Source organism: Haemorhous mexicanus, chromosome 25, assembly GCF_027477595.1.
Source record: "Haemorhous mexicanus isolate bHaeMex1 chromosome 25, bHaeMex1.pri, whole genome shotgun sequence".
In the NCBI taxonomy this organism is placed as follows: domain Eukaryota; kingdom Metazoa; phylum Chordata; class Aves; order Passeriformes; family Fringillidae; genus Haemorhous; species Haemorhous mexicanus.
Window position 1 is genome coordinate 6,651,731 of NC_082365.1, and position 17,041 is coordinate 6,668,771.

Sequence of the window (17,041 nt, forward strand, 5' to 3'; positions counted from 1 at the left end):
TCACCACCCTCACAGGGAGGAATTCCTTCCTACTATCCCATCTATCCTATCCTTGCTCTCTGGCAGTTTGAAGCCTTTCTACCTTGTCCTGGCACTCCACCCCTTGTCCAAAGTCCCTTTCCAGCTCTTCAGGCACAAGAAGAGGCTCAAAGGTCTCCCTGGATTCTACCCTTTTACAGGTTGAACATCCCCAGCTCCCCAGTTCTTTCCTCATAGGAGGCTTCCATCCCTCTGTGGCCAAATATTGTCAGGAACATTATTATTTTAACATTTTGTTTTCTATAAAATGCTGAGTGGTCTCCAGATTGAATCATCCTCAAGACCTTTATTTGCAATTCCTCTATATCATTGTGCTAAACTGTATTAAAACAGCCCCATTCTGGTCTTTGAAAAATCACCAAGGCAAAATGTTCCAAACCAAAGTCAGATTCCACCAGTACAAGAACTGCTGGGTGACACTGCAGAGCTGCAGGGAAAGGGAGGCAGAGCTGAAACTCTGACACTTCGAGTGTGAATGTGGGGAACAATGGACTAAACCTATTTTGATTCCCAAAATATTTATATTTTCCAGCTTTTTAAGCCTTCGGGTTCTTCTAAATAACTTCCCCTTGCTTATAGGGATAAGTAAGCTTCATTAACAATTTAAGATATTTTCCCCTCCTTGGTGAACATAAAACTTTCCTGCCCAGCAAGTACAAGGTTTGGCTGTGCTGCAAGAATTTGAAGCTACTCACTTCATACTGTCCAGGCTCCTGTATAATTTTCAAGACAAGGTTCTATTACTATATTTTCTCAGTACAAATGTTTATCACATGAAACAGCCAGAGTATGAATACACATTCTCTGTAGCTTACCCATCTGAGATGTGCAATACTGACCTAAAAATCTGTTCAGCCTGACATCTGAGTGTGTAAATAAGTCAGTGATGCTTGGTGTGTCTGAGTAAACCACTTGGAAGCAGCAGCATCTTTAGTTATGAGTTAAGACTAAAACTAAAGATGCCAGAAGGCATCTGAAATTACTCATGTAAGAATTTAAAAAGATTTAAAAGTCTGTCCTGTAACTCAGTGCCTAAAACTGGGTTAAAATAAGTGTGTGAGGAGACCTGTCACTGGCAACTGTCTCAGGAGCCAGTGACAGGAGCCTGAGGGACAGGAAAAGGGGAAAGTGCTTTCCCAGTTCCAGAGGGCAGGGACAGATGAGACACTCGGAAGAAGTTCCTCTTTGCGCAGGTGGTGAGGCTCTGGCCCAGGCTGCCCAGAGAAGCTGTGGCTGCCCCTGGATCCCTGGCAGTGTCCAAGGCCAGGCTGGACACTGGGGCTTGGAGCAGCCTGGGATAGTGGAAGGTGTCCCTGCCCATAGCAGGGGATGGGATGGGATGAGGTTTAAGGACACTCTAAACCAAACCATCCTGGGAATCTGTGAAAACGCCCTGCCTGGCCCATCCCCTCACACCCTACTCCCCAGCTGGCTGTAAAACCAGTATCACCAGTATCTCCTGGAATGACAAAGGCCTCCTTTGCTGGGGGGTTGCAGATGGACAGCTCCAGGTCCTCTGCACCTGCCCTTCCTCTCTCTTCCACCCCATGATAAATTGTCCTACTCCAGTTCAAACAATTTCCTTTCATCACTCAATATGAGTTATTTCCACCCCACAACCATCACACTAGGGAATGATTTCAGACCTCTGAGTATTTCAGAACTATGTGATTTCATAATTTTTTGCACCCTCAGTGACTCCTTGGTCAGTTGATATTACAGGCTAAATCTCGATTTAAGCTCTTCCTTCCTTTGCATTACTGCTTGCTAAATTACCATTTCCTGACACTATTTCCAGCCTTTCGTGGATTATGAACAAAGTATTTTAAAAATTAAGTCACTGATGTCACCTGACTCCCTTTAGAGCCACCCAGCTCCCAAGGTCAGTTGGAGACACATCAGGATTTACCAGACTGATGATGGTGCTGCATCTAAAGCAGAGCCAGTAATTAACCTTCCTAAATAACCTCCTGAAAGCAGAGATTTGTCTGAACTACTACATGAAAAAACAAAAGAACTATTAGAAAATAATCAGCATCAAAACAGGTTTAACAAAGGCTATGCAAACCAACCATCAAAAAAATAACCTCACTTTCGTTTAACACCTGATGCAGTACTAAGAAAGAGATCAAAAAGCTATTCCTATATCCTCAAATATTTCAAGAAAAAGTCCAGGCTAAAAATTCATCAACAATAATCATAATCTATTATATATTTCAAGGAATCCAATTCATTCACTTTTAATGATAACATTTTATGGGGAGGGGACCTCACCCACATACAATGTATTAGTGCAAAAAAAAAAAAAAAAAAAAAAACAAACCAAAAAAAAAACCCCAAAAAACCCAAAGAGGTTGAAATAAGGAAGAGAAAGTCTTTTTTAAGGCTAGCAAACTAGAGGGGAGAAGGACTTATTTAGCACAGACATAAGGAAAAGCATTTTAAAAATAAAGACAAGCTGGAAAGGAAGTTACTTCTTCATGAAGCTACAAGCACAAGGATCAAACTGCACAGCTTAAACCAGACATTTTTAACCAGACTTTTTAAGTTATTACACAAGACACAATTCCCTGAAAGAGCCAAGAAATTCTCCATTTTTTGGTGGAAAGGTATTGAAATGGCAGCAACAAAAGAAGATTTTTTTAAAAAAGGAGTTCCAACAACATTATTCTACACCCACACTTGGAGCTGCTTCCACAGCTCTGCTTGGCTTTTAGGTGAAGCCAAAACTGTGATAAAAGTTTGATTTAAACTTTTGTTGAACAGGCAGGTTTTGCTTTGGTTTCAGATAAAATGAGATGCTTTCAAAAAAAATTGCTTCCAGTTAAATCAAATTTTTCCTACTCATTCAAATATTTTTCCTCCTTGTGTGAAACATGAACACACTGTAGAAGCTGCTTTGCACAGAGCAGTGCATGACAAAGGTGCTGCCCAGCGAAGGCTTTACCGTGTAATTCCAGAACGAGGGCCCCAGCGTGCCCGTGAAGAGCTGGATGGCCACTGTGCAGAGCATGGACTCTGTCACATCAAATCTACATGTGAGGGAGAGAAACAGTTCAGAGCACTGTCCTGAGCACTCCTCTGAAGGGGAACCATTAAACATCTTCAGTCAGGCTAAAGGACAAAATCCAGGGTCGGGATGATTCAAAGGGAAATTCAGGGTAGGGATTAACAACCACAAAACCCAGGAGTATTAATGAATTAACAAAACCATTCTAATCTACATAGTATTTTACACATTTAAATCTTCATTCAGAATTTCTGCAATTTACAGTTTTACTGTATCACTCCAACATGAGGAAAAACAATCAATCATTCTATGTGTGCATGAGGGAATAAATTAAATTCCTTGCTCCGAGTCATGGTGAATAAAACCCATAACCAAGCACAAACCAGGACTCTCATCTCCTGACCTCATGCTCGTGTCTGCAAACAACACTGAATATACGAATTCTTTAGCTGAAAATGCTCCTGCATGTTTCAGTGGAGCAGAAATGCAGACTGTATTTCAGTTTGACACCTTGAGGGAAAGGAAGAAGTTTCACCTCCCTCCTCATGCAGCTTCTTGGCAAAAAATGCTCCAAGAAGTGAGCTCTGGACCCCTGCTCAGGGGTAATCACACTCCATTCTGTATCTATTTATTTCTCACCCTTGACAGAAAAGGATGAAAAAATATGCTGGAGCCAACAGAGCCACAGAAACCACCCTTTCTCCTAATACAGAGCCACAAATCTGCATTTTACCATAACAAAAAGATTTTTAAATGGGACCAAATTAAAAAAAATCAAACCATCTAGTTTAAAAAGGAAATAACTCAGCAGCAGCAGGGTCAGCCAGAACACAGCTCCTGTTTATGGCTGTGCTTATCAGAGTGTGCTGGAACAGACACCCATCATGCCAAGGGATTTCAAATGGGCAGCACAGAAAGGTCACTGTGGCCCTACTGCAGGACACAGGTGCAGTGATGATATGCAGACACCAGGCCTGAGGAGAGGGGCCACTGAAGTTCAGCCTGATAAGCATTTTCAGTTTAATTATCACAGCACATAACACAGTAAATAGCTGGGAGAGATAATAGTTGGTATTTTAGGGAATACAGGAAGAGAAAGCCCAATGCCCAAACCCCACAGCTACTTTGGTGCTTCACAACAGCTGCAGTTTCTATTATTTTTTTCCTATGTTATTTTAGGTGATATTTGTATTTCAGACATGGATCCATCTTCTAAACATCATCTGGGAAGTTTAAGAAGGGGCATTCACCTTGGCATGTGCTTCACTCCACAGAGATACTGGCACTGTCAATCCCTGTGCCTGCTCTGCTGGGAACCCTGTCAGGCTCCTGAGTCTGGAGCCAATTAACACACAGGGGATTAGTGCTGCATCCAGAATATTCCCTTGTCAGTGCTAATTTATTGAGTGTATTCCACGGGCAATTCTTAAAAGGCCCTGTTTGACTAAACAAATCATTAGACAATTCAAGAGCCACCACTGGCTCAGGGTTCAGAGACAGCTGCAGTCAGTCCCTTCCTTGTGCTAACAGGGAACCCAAACTGAATTCAAATGGAGAAATGCCATGAGAAAATGATCCAACAACAACAGGAAGCAGACAGTTACACTGGAGATGGCCCTGAAATCAAGTCAATCACTAGCAACACAGCTGATCTAACACAGCTTTTTAAGCTGTGTGAAACTACGGTGGAAGTTTATGCACCACCCTCCTCTTCCTCTCCCAACACACAAAACTCCATGAAAAAGTCCCAGATCACAACAGACAAGATAAACACTCCTGCCTCAACAGAAAACAGAAGTTATGGGGCTGGAAAACTTACAGGGATCCATCTACCAGTTAATGCTCTGGTCTGGAAAATGATGATTCTTCCATCTGTCTTGTCCATATCTACTGCGCTCAGTGGGATTACTAAGGCTGAGCAATGAACTGGGAATCTGAGCAGGAGACGAAGGACTGTTTTCTTAGGGGAAGAACAGCATCAAGAAAAGAATGTTCAACATCAGAACACAAGAGAAAGAAAGGCTGAGAGTCACATGCCAGAAGTGCAAACGCTTCATTATAAAGTTATTAGAGTTTTATCCTAACTCATTCCAATCCAGCAGTTTCACTTGGATGCCATGAAATACAATAGTGTGAATAAAGCAAATTGTACAGAAAAAATGAGAACATGAATTAGAATTATTTTCAGCACCAGGAAATCCATGTTAAGGGGAAAATAATATTAAAAATTAAGGGGAAAATAATTAAAAATAAGCTCCCTTCCTTGTTATTACACACATCCTGTATGTAAAGTTTTCCTTCTGCTGCTCACAGAGGTACATAAAAGTTGCACAGGTCAGGCAATAGCAATATACTTGTTACGTTGCAGTTCATTATTTCACAGAGCAGTGAGAACTCCAAGGATTTATCAGAACAATCAGGAGCAGCATCTCCACACATGACCAATGGGATTGTGGCTGAAAATGCTGTTGAAGGACTTGGGGAAGGAAGAAGAGGAAGATGTGGAAACCACCCCCCACCTTTTCTGTGAGCCCTCATTAGCTGCACAGGTTTCTGTGACACTGCCAGTGTGACTGAGGGAACAGGAGGTACAGGTTACCAGCACCAAACTTCGCAAGCACCACAAAGACATTTCAACAGATCCTGCTTGCAAGTATAGAGAGCCCAACACCTCCTGACATCAACAGAGGCTCTACTTAGACTCTCCTTTGTAAATAACCTGGGCGTAGAAGTTCTCCAAGAAGTGTTGGAAAGTTTTAAGCTCGACAACCATGGTAATGACTGCCTTGTCTCAGAGTGGAGATGCTGAGGCTGTTCCCAGGAGCAAGAACTCAATGTGCTAAAGTCTGACTTGGAAGGTTTCCTACCCTGTATTTCAGTATTTGGTGTGTGCTGTCTATGCAAGATAGAACATCAACTCCTCCTCTGCGGAGGCTGAAGAGGAAGGTTGGCTTAGCTTTCTGAAATCCCCCATTTCCTCATCTCTCCTTTGGACCTTTGTGGCAGCAGTGGTGATAGGGCTCAGGTGAACCAACCCATTATCCCACAGGCTCTTGGGCCTGGACAGCTACTCCAGAGCCACTGAACAGGAATGTTTCCCCAAATTCTCTAACTCTCATCAAGAAAGGCTGTTTTGTTCAGCAGTCTGAATTATTTTGCTTTCTCTGGGGATTATTATTCAAACAGCAGTGTAACCATATAACTTTAAGTTATATGAAAGGTGGTAAAAACTGATTCTTCCTCTCATATTTAGAATATTCCTTTGTGAAACCTCCTTGGAAACTCATTTCCATCTCATTGTGTCTATATTTACACACATATATACACAGCTATAATTCCTTAAGTTAAGGTACTTTCCTTAAAAAAAGGTTGTAATAAACCAGAAAATACAGTAACTTGTAGGAGAAATGCTGGAGATCATGGTACAGCCCTTATGTCTCTGGATGGACCCTTGAGTGTTCAGTGCCCACTGGGTTTTTTCAATATGATTCAGCACCTCCAACATCTCCATCATGAACAAATGCACCAGGACTTGAACTGAGCAGTTTGTGTCTCCTATCTCTCAAGGGAACACCCAGGTTGGACAAGGGGGAATGGCTTCCCACTGAGAAAGGGCAGGGTTAGATAGGATATTGAGAAGAAATTCTTCCCTGTGAGGGTGGTGAGATCCTGACACAGGTTGCCCAGAGAAGTTGTGGTTGCCCCATCTCTGGAAGTGTCCAAGGCCAGGCTGGACAGGGCTTAGAGCAACCTGGGATAGTGGAAGGTGTCCCTGCCCATGGCAGGAGTTGGAACTGGATGAGTTTAATGTCTCTTCCCACTCAAACCAATTCCATGGTTCTGTGATTCTGAGCTGTGCTGCAGAATCCAGATCTGACAGGGATAGATAGCCCCTGCATGTGGGACAGCCCCTGCAGTCAGGCTGTGCTCTGACCTTGAGTAGCTGGAACATCCTGAGCCTGCACACACTTGCTTCTCCTCCGCACTTCCTGCAGGGACCAGGACCACTACTGAATCCAAGTGGGATAACCTTGGATTGGGGAAGAACCAGGTGATCACACCTGGGCTCCAGATAACATCAGGAAAATCCTTTCAGGATTTGTACTCCCTAATGATCTGTTTTCCACAGCATGTTCCTGAAGCACCTCACATCTGCTTCCACAAGGACACATGGAAGTCCATCTTAACTTTTGGGATATGCAGGAAAAAATTCTCTGTTTCCAAAGCAGAGGTGCCTGAGTGATGGCAAAGTTGCCCCAATGCATGACTCAGTTCATCCTGTGCTGCAGCACAGTAAATCCACAGCCCAGACAAACCAGTTCCTGGGCTGGAAACCAGGTCAGGAGAACAAAGTCATTATTTGGGCTGCTTCAATACTAAGTCTCTCTGCCATTCAAAATCACCTTTCTCTTCTTCAAATATGCTGAGTATTCCTGTTTTTCCATAAGATCATTCCCAGATCAGGTGTTTTAAGTAAATCTTCTGCACTTAACTCTATCCCTGCTGTTCCCTGCTTCCTTTGCACTGCTGATATTGTTACAGTGACTTTCCTGGAGCCTGCCCCACTTGCCTTGAGACACTTCCTGCTGGGGAATTTTTAAGCAATACTGACCTCTAGCTATTTGAGCTGTTCAATCAACACCAATTGCTTTTTGAAGAGTGGTGGTTGCCAGGATCATAATTAATGGAATTATGTGATCAACTGAGGATGGAGACAGATCATAGAACTTTATTGACTCAACTGATTATTCTAAATCCTGGAGCAGCACAGGAACATCCCCCACAGCTGTCGGGCAGAAGACAAAGAACCTACACAGCTGATAGATTCAGTAATTGGGCCCAACTGAACAAAGTTTTCCACCTCCACCTGCAGAATCTGTAGGGATCTTGCAGAATGGATCCCATTTCCTCCTCCCTCAGGGGAACTGATCCTGCCCTGCAATCTGACATGCTCTGTTCAGCTTCAGGGACTTGCAAAGGTTGGTGCAGTGACACCAAGGAGAATCATGGAATTGTTAAGGTTGGAAAACCCCTCCAGGATCAACAAACCCAGCGTGACTGATCCTCATGTTGTCACCAGCCTTGAGCACCACATCCAGTTGTTCCTTGGGCAGGGATGGGGACTCCAGACCTCCCTGGGCAGCCCCTTCTAATGCCTGACCACCCCTCCCTAGGAAGAAATTCCTCCTGATGTCCAACCTGACCCTTCCCTGGTGCAGCTTGAGGTCATTTCCTCTCGTCCTGTCCTTTGTTCCCTGGGAGTAGAGCCTGACCCTGTCCAGGCTGCCCCCTCCTGTCAGGAGTTGTGCAGAGCCAGAAGGTTCCCCCTGAGCCTCCTTTTGTCCAGGCTGAGCCCCTTTCCCAGCTCCCTCAGCTGCTCCTGGAGCTGCAGTCCCTTCCCCATACACAAACCACACACTGTTCCATAAGCACACACCTTGTTTGACACACTAATTTCCCTGCTTTTTTTAAGATGGACTTTTCCAGCAAGACAGGCTGATTCTATAACTCAACAGTTTAGGCCTGTGCGGAAGGAGGGAAATACAATCTCTCCCTTTAGCACCCTCTGCTCTTCTCCAAGCCATTTCATTATCGAGCTCTCTCCGCACTGAAATACAATTTCTTGGACATATCACAAATAAAGTAAGTGATAACCAGCTGTCTACTCTTTCCTGCTGCTCTGGAATTCAGGCAAGTCAAAACCACTGTCACATTCCCTAAAACATCACTACCACACCCTCTCTCTGAGAGTCACAACATGGGATACAGACAGGAAAAAGCTCCTGTGCACAAGGATCTTTGGCTCCTTTCAGCAGCTGTCTCTGATCCCACTTATTCAGGATTAAGGATCCCTAAGTGTGTGCACTGCAGTGAATCTGGAAGGGTTAATAAAATACCTTCTTTTCAGTTTTAGATTAGTGAAACAAAAGCTTCATAAAAAAAGTGACAAACAGTGAGAATCTGTTAACTGAATAAATAGTCTCATGGTTTATGCATTAAAATGAACATCAGCTTATGCCAGTCTATTAACCTTGTGACAGAGGGCAAAAGAAGGAACAAATATGTTTACTACACAGTGCTGAGTTATCTAAATTAATGATACACACATTTAGGTGCTTATTGCCTTATCTGAATTAGCTACATATTAATGGTCACTACATTCTTATATTATTGTAAGGCCAGGCAGAAAAATCATATTTGCTGAAAAAAGCCTCCAAAATACAGACTCTTCACAAAGGAATGTCCTAGTCAACACCAGCACAGACCCAAACACTTCTCTGCAGCACAGCAGCATTTGGGGAGGTTGATACTTCTATCTGTACAGTCAAGCACATGTCAAGGTCAGGCTTTTGTGTTCTTTGATCAATATCCAGAAATCTTTCATTATCAGGGCCCTGTAAAGTTTGAAGGGAGCTAAAAGCATTCAGACTTTTGGTACAGCATGAAAGTGAGACTCCTAAAACAGGAAACTATTTGAGCCACATGTCTTATTTTAGAGGTTTAAGCACCAGAATGGGATAGTTTCAGTCAATATGCTTTAGTGTAGCCAGAGTTGGAACAGAAGCCTAGATATTCTTCTTTTCTCCCTCTAATAGACATTTAAAACTGATCCAACATCTTAAAATTTTGAGCAGAAACATAGAAGTTTCTCAAGAGCATCTGCATTATTGAAACAGTATCCTGCCAATAAAAGCTGTCATATACAAGAGTATACAAGAGACTCACATTTGTACTGTTTTAGCCTGTAGACTAGCAATTACAGACCATAAATAACAGTCTATTAGACATCTGTATGTAGTTGTTCTAGAATTGTTTCAAAATCCCACAAACTAAGGGCAAACTTCAGTTTCCAGATGCAAAAAAAAAAAAATTCTCCAGTACATTTATTTGAAATGTGTTTGTTTACTCTGTGAATGCAAACACAGAATAAATTCTCCACATAGAATACATTTATTTCCTCATTAAGGTTAGAGAATCCCATAGCTCACCAAGCCCTTGTGCTGCACCTCCCACCCAGCCTCATCCAGCAGGAAACAGGATTTCTGCTCTTGACCTTCTTGGCACTGCAATTTTGGTTCCATTTATTGACAGAACCATGATCTGCACTAACCAAAAGGGATTCTGAACTTTAAATTGGAGGCACAAGGGCAATTAATACAGTATATTTTAAGAGTTATGGTTAATATTAACAAATAACTGCACATCACAATCAAGCAGTATCAAGACAGAGTTTAATGAATGCTAAAGCCAAACTGCCACCATCTGACCAAAGCATTCCAGTCTTAGGATAAAACAGCAGGTACTTTCCATTACTTATTTAACTTTACATCATAACAAAAGCTCTAATTAACTAACAGGCCAATATTGTATTTTTACCACTCCTAACACAAGCTAAGGGACATTCACTATTAATTACAGATCCAACACCTGCCAGAAGCTCTAAGGGTGTCACTATGGATAAAAACAATTTGCTACTGCTCTGAGGAGCTGCACTATGGCCACACAAGGTGCAATTCAGAAGATTAGGGTGCCTTTCCCTTTCTCTCAGCCAGGTACTTACATGCCAAAGCGCAGCGTCCCCGAGACGTACGTCTGCCAGTGCGCGCAGTAAAACATGAACGTCCCAGCAAAACAACAAAAGAACATCCAGTCAGGGTTGGTGCCCAGCTGCACAGCAATACAAGTTCCCAAAACCACAAAGACTGCAGGAGAAAATCAGTCACAGAGTGAAAAGGGTGGATGTGTGTAAGCATCCTCACCAGAAGCAAAGCTAACAACAGGGTCCCAAGGAGGGACAGCAGGAAGGTTATCCTGGCATGGTTATTTCACGGACATAAGAGATTAACGCTTCCGCTTAAAAATATACAGGCTGCACAACACAGATTTCAATCCATATCAGCTATTAGAAGTCATCAATGTTAACGGCTTCTAAGTCTCCTACATTTTTATTCCCTCTGATGCCTAATGTCATTAAGAGACTTGAGTAATCTCTGCAGCTGCAGCAAGTTTTGGGGCTTTCTCCTGCATTTGCCAGACATCTTTCCCTGTCTTCTGAATTTTTCTGATGGCATTAAGAAAACCAAAGGTCTGGATACACTCGGGATGAGTAACATATCTAAGCTTTCCCCTCCACCCTTTCCATATACAACTCTGATAAAGAATTCACAAAATTTAAAGCCTAAGACCTTTAGAATTTAAGGAACCCAAAACACCTGATCAGGAGTTGGACTCAATCTTGTGGGACCCTTCCAATTCAAGATATTCTATGATTTTACAATTGTTTTGCAAAGAGGTTAAACTTCAGGCTAGCTCAATGAACTTCACCTACCCAGGAAATTACCTAAACAATTCTAATCTTAAACTCTGACTTGTAGAGTCCCACTGCTTAGGCTTAGACCTGTCTTGGTATCACCCTCTATCAAGTCAATATGAAATAATATAGCAGAGTATTATGGCAATTTCTTACAGAAAATATTTTAGAACCAAGAGTCTGCTAAAGCATCATAGAGAAGTGCTGGCTCAGGTTGAATTAGTCACATGCTTAGTTTTGTTTTCAATGTAATACAAGAGAAGACATTCAGCTGATCCAGAGAACTGTTCCATGGAAAGAAAGGTGACTTTCTTGGCTGAAATTGATACATTCAACACTATCAGTTGTCCTTTCTTCAGTAAAGAAGCTTTTTTTCTTGTACTGCAGATTTGATCCCTGAAAAAGAGTAATTTAATCCACCTACTTCAATTAAAAAAGACAACAATACCTGTGGACAAGGAATCACAGCCATGATCAAAAAGCTCTCCTAACGGAGTGCTGCTATTTGTCCTTCTTGCTTGTTTTCCATCTATAGCATCCAGGGACTGGTAGATGAAAAGGCCACAAGCACAAGCAATGTATGCCCAGGGAGGTGCCTAAGAGACAAAGGCAATCACAATAAGGGTTAAAATAGATAAAATTCTCCTTAAAAAAGAGAAAGTTTTGTCCCACAGCCTGACAAAACAGTTTTCCCTTTGCATGTATGTCCTCCTCACCCAGGGCCTTTTATGCAGCTGGTCCTTGCAAGGACAGACAGAATGGGTTGCTACATGTGGAATGTAAATAAACCATTGACAGATTAATAGCTACAGCCCCTGCTCTAAAGTAGGAAGCTGCACTGTACAGCTGGAAAAATTGTAATACTATATTTGCAAAGCAGTGCACAACAAAGTCCTCATTAAATACATGCAAGCTGTCACTGTGATTTCAGAAACTTGGGAACTTTTAGCCCCCAACTTTGTCACAAACATTTCACCAGTATTCATCTTCATCAGTCCACCACCAGTTGAGAGCTGTGTCACTGCCAGTGCCCAGACTTTGAGTCCAAGAACATTTCTGGAGCTCTGCAGCACAGCCCCTCCACCACCAAGTGTCCCCTAAAGTACAAGGCACCAGCAGCTTTGCCAAATCTATTCTAAGAACTCTTAATGGTCACATCCATGAAAATTATTTCTACTCTGACAGAAACACAAACAATGCCAAAGCCCTGCTGGAGCAAAGATTAAAATCCAGGTTTTTTTATGCTTTCTGAAGCATAAACCATTAAGAACACAAAAGCCAAGGAGTTGCCATTACCCCACCTCCATTTACACATCCATAAATCAGATAGTATTGGCTATTTTGCAATCTTCACATTTGACACACTTTACAGAAGTGAGCATTTACAAGCAGCTTTATTTTACAGACCACATCAAGAAAAACCAAATACAGCTTAATCAAGCTGACCTGCCTCTCATAAAGCCCTGAAGTCCAGCTGGTTTTGGCCAACACAACCATGACTAATTTGTAGCACATCAACATATATTTCCTTCTACAATTTGCACTGCTCCTGACATTTACCAAAACAGTTTGTTCGGCCCCAAAAGCTGCCGCTGTGATGTGCTTTCAATACTGTCTGTACAAACAGCACAAGGTGAGAAAGGGGAAACGTGTCACCCAAGAGCAGAGCACCACATTTAGCCAAGGTTCTGATGCCACACAACTCCCTCTCATTTTTATCCCTCATGTACAGATTTTATCTGCCACAGTCAAGTTAAACTGCATCACCCTGAAGGTTTCTTTATAAACTTAAAAATCAATCTGCTGGCTCTCCTTTCTTAAAAGCTCCTTTCATGAGCAGTGTAGGTGTTTCCACTTAGACCTATTTATACCCAAGTAAGATTTCACAGCTCTCTCCTTATCCAAGTAATTTTTCCTTTTTTTTCTTTTTTTTCTTTTTTTTTTTTTTTTTTTTGTTAAACTCAGGTACCATTCCACCAGTCAGCACTTTTCCAGCTAGGTCCTCCCAGTTAAGCAAGAAGTATTTGCATCTCCTTTACTGTCTGGCTGCACGAGGCCCTGAATGACAGCTCTGCCCTGGCTGCACCTTTCAGCAACAGGAAGGGAGGAGTAACTCTTGAAAAAAAGCAGAACTAAGACTGAGCTACAGGGAGGAGAAAATTTACATCAGAAATCAAAAGTGGTTTGGGGGTAGGAGGAGAAATTCTGCTCCTGGAGTTTCAGAGCCCCATTTTCTTCTCCACATAGCTCCATGACGCTTAAAAAGCACCTCTCTGGTCATGCTGTGCCATGTGGCAAATCAGATCAGGCCAAAAGCTGCCTCAGCACTAAGTTATTTTTCAGTTCCAGTGAGGAAAAAAAATCTCATTCACCTCACACAAAGTACTTCTCAAACTGTTAAACACCAAACAGTGCTTCCATACAGGAGCCTTCAGCTAACACTGAATTTCTGACGCTCCGAGTGCAGCTTCCTGGGCACTTCAGAAGTTTGGTTACCAACCAAGATACAACTGTTCTCCAAATTCTAAATTCTTCTCTGGTTTAATGACCCAAACCAGCTCTGGGTTCCTGAGAGCTGATTTCAGAGTCTGAGCCCTCACGTAATCCTGCTCAGAAGTAACACGAGTTAAACCAACACACACCACAATGCCGCAGCCTGGAAAAGGAAGGAGCTGCCCCAAGTATTCCCTGCTCAAATTGAATAGTCACTGTTTATTTTACACCTGCCAAATTCCACAGATTATTGTGAAACAATCTATTTCAACAGATTTCTAGAAGAGGCAAACATCCCTTTCCCATGTCATACATGGAGCAGGGATGCAGTGCTGACTGCGCCAACCTACGTGAAATTTTGGAGACTGGTGGGGAACAAACTGTGTCCTGCTGGACTCCCAACCTCAGCTGGGAGACTTGGTTAGGAAGGAGTTCAGATATTTTAAAAGCTGGAACTCTTGAGACATTCCCAGCCATGTGGTGTGTAACACATTTCTATACCAAATAACTCCCTTTCTCAGTACACACACATAAAAGCAGCTTTTAAGATTCAACATTCAAGTGAGAACTCTTCCAGTGCACAAAAATGAGTCTTCAAGTGCCTTATGAGGTAACTGGTGATAGAGAGAAGTTGAAATGCCTCAAAAAGACTTTTGTACCCCTGAAATCAGGTTAAAACAGTTCTGCTCAGGGCAGGTGAGGAGCTTTTAGAGCATTCAGAACAAAGAATAAAACCACTGACTTATCTGGCCTTCTCACAGCACAGCCACAGCTCAGGAACACAACTACACAACGCTGTGACAAAGTCCTGACTGAGCTGCCAGGACACAGAACCTGTGGGGCCCAGGAAGGTGTCCCTGTGGCTCATTAAGCTGGATTTGGTCACACCAGCTTTGATATCTTAAGTGGCACTACTCTAGAGCTCAGTGCCTTGGCTCTGGTGCAGCCCCAGCTCTGGTCTAACCCACCCACCTCGTGCGGCAACTCTGATCCCAGAGGTGAGGGGGAGTCGCCCTGCTCTGGTCACAGAAAGTAAACAGGTCCCAACTCCTCCTGCCACACAGGCCAGGCAGCTGCAGAGCCACTGCTCCAACTTCTGGCAGGAGTGAGCTTTGTGCAGCAGGTCCCTCATGGCTGCTTCGGTGTCAAATCCTGCTCCACAAGGGTGTGTTGGCCCCAGGAACTGCTGTCTCACTCCCACATCCACACAGGCTCTCTCTGCATGCCAGCCTCACAGAGAGGCACAAATGTTTACAGAGAACAGGTAACAAGGACGAGGACTGTGGACTGAACAGCAAGAACCAGCTCTCCCCAAAGCGACAACCCACCCAAAACCAGTGACAGCAACCAAAACAAAAGAGTGTCAGGAGCGCATAACTCACCTGTTCTGTAGCTGTTGGGCAGTAACATACTAGTAGCAGAGTTGTAAGTATATTTATTAACAGTCCAATGATGGTGATCAGGTTGGGGGCAATCCAGGCTGGAACTCTTCCAACTAACCATTCCCAGTAGCCCTGCATGAGGGGCTCAAGCAGGGAGCGTCCGGCACTCTGGTACTTGTGCTCCTCTAACCGTTTGAGCTGGTGCTTGGACAGGGGCGGCGTGGGCAGCTGCACCAGCTTGCTGAGCACGCAGGCAGCGCTGGGGCCGTGACCGCAGCCCGCGGGGCCCTCCAGGTGCGACTCCCCACATCGCCTCTTGAAGCTCCGGTGCCCACTCATGGGTTGGGTGGCTGAGGAATTGTCTTGGGCAGGCAGCAGCTGGGCTGGAGAACCATAAGATCCTACAACACAAAGGGGCAAGACACACCTGAGCACACAAATGAGATTTTAGGATATCAAAAGTTTCCAGGCGCTGCCCTAAAGAGCATTTCAATTGCCACCAGCAAAACAAGACGATTTCATAGGACTATTCCTTTGAAAGAGAAAGTTATTTGGAGAATTCCTGACAGGATGACAAGAAACAAGTGCTCCAAATGCAGTAATAAAATCCTGCAGCCACCAGCTGAAATTCCAGCAGCAACAGAAACTCCCAACCCCAGCAGTGAGTTGTGTTACAGACTGGGGCACAGCCAGACCCCTCACACCTCTCCCAGGAGAGGAGGTGACACCATTCAGGTTATCAACTGACAGCACCAAAAACTGTACTAAGACTGAAAAATTTTAAGTTAAATTGGTTTGGTTTGGAGCAGCTTTGTCTCCGCAGTGATCCTGGACAACCACTTAAAAACAGTAATGCACATTTTTTTTTAGATTTCTGTTCCTTATTTCAGTTTTGCTATAGCTTTTTTCTTCTCTAAATTTAACCCAGCTCATTGTCTGTTCAGCTTTCAAGAGATACAAGAAAACATGCAGGAGCTGGAGAGCTTTAACTGGCCAGAGACAGCATGAAGCAGCTGTGAAAAGAAAATACAGGGTCAGGAACAACTTTTCCAGCACAAACAAGAACCCTCACGATGTTCCATCTCCGTTGAAAGCAGCTGACCAGAGACACGTAACTTTCCACAAGAAGTAGAGAAGCACTAGAGAAAGGAGACTCAAAATAAGAGTTTGCTGTTCATCTGTAGGAGACAACCATGGGGAAAAAAAAAAAAAAGAAAACCCGTTTGAAGACCAGCAAATAAAGCAGAAAAAGGAAGAAGACAGAGAGCTCTAAAGCCATCTGCACCGCATGGGTAGAGAAAACTGCGAATCAAAGGTCATCACTGGCCTAAGAACAAATTATCTGAGCTCCACTCTCCACTCCCTCAGCAAGGCAAATTCCAGCAGTGAAAAGCCACCTCAGGCAGCCCCGTCAGAGGGAGGAGAAGAGAAAGTGGCAGGGCCTTCGCTGCGTTCGTTAAGCTCGGGAGGAAGCCGAGCTACACCTCTCCAATCGCCTGGAGACCAGAATTAGTCACCGTGGAGGTCCCTGTGGGCGTTGCCCTGGATGACCAGAAAAATTACTCCCAGTGCATTAAACTGGGCTTTTCCCTCATCCTGAGGAGACGAGCCAGGAGAAAACAGCCCAGGAGCGCCTCGTTCTCCAAAACAAACGCCCTGCCCGGCTGCCTCGGGACTCCCCCCCGGCCTGGCACACACCCGGCCGGGGAGGGGCCCAGGGCACCCCGGCCCCGCCGGCGCTTCGCCCCCGCCCACGGAGTAGCCCCGGCTCCCCCGGACCCCGGCCCAGCCCGGGCCCACCTCGGG

At 43.9% G+C, this 17,041-nt stretch overlaps 1 protein-coding gene across 4 annotated transcripts in view; it reads right to left on the bottom strand.

Moving 5' to 3' along the window:
• The window catches only part of CEPT1 (choline/ethanolamine phosphotransferase 1), a 33,234-nt gene that overhangs the window by 15,071 nt on the left and 1,122 nt on the right, over positions 1-17,041 (bottom strand). The window contains exons 2-5 of one of the 4 annotated variants that reach the window (XM_059867730.1): positions 15,236-15,636; positions 11,809-11,956; positions 10,611-10,752; positions 2,987-3,071 (exon numbers count right to left, since the gene is read on the bottom strand). In XM_059867730.1, the coding sequence (XP_059723713.1) occupies positions 2,987-3,071; positions 10,611-10,752; positions 11,809-11,956; positions 15,236-15,574 (714 nt within the window). In that variant the 5' untranslated portion in view covers positions 15,575-15,636. Of the gene's footprint in view, positions 1-2,986; positions 3,072-10,610; positions 10,753-11,808; positions 11,957-15,235; positions 15,637-16,562; positions 16,887-17,041 lie in introns of those variants that run through there. The other 3 variants (XM_059867734.1, XM_059867733.1, XM_059867732.1) reach the window with 3 other exon arrangements.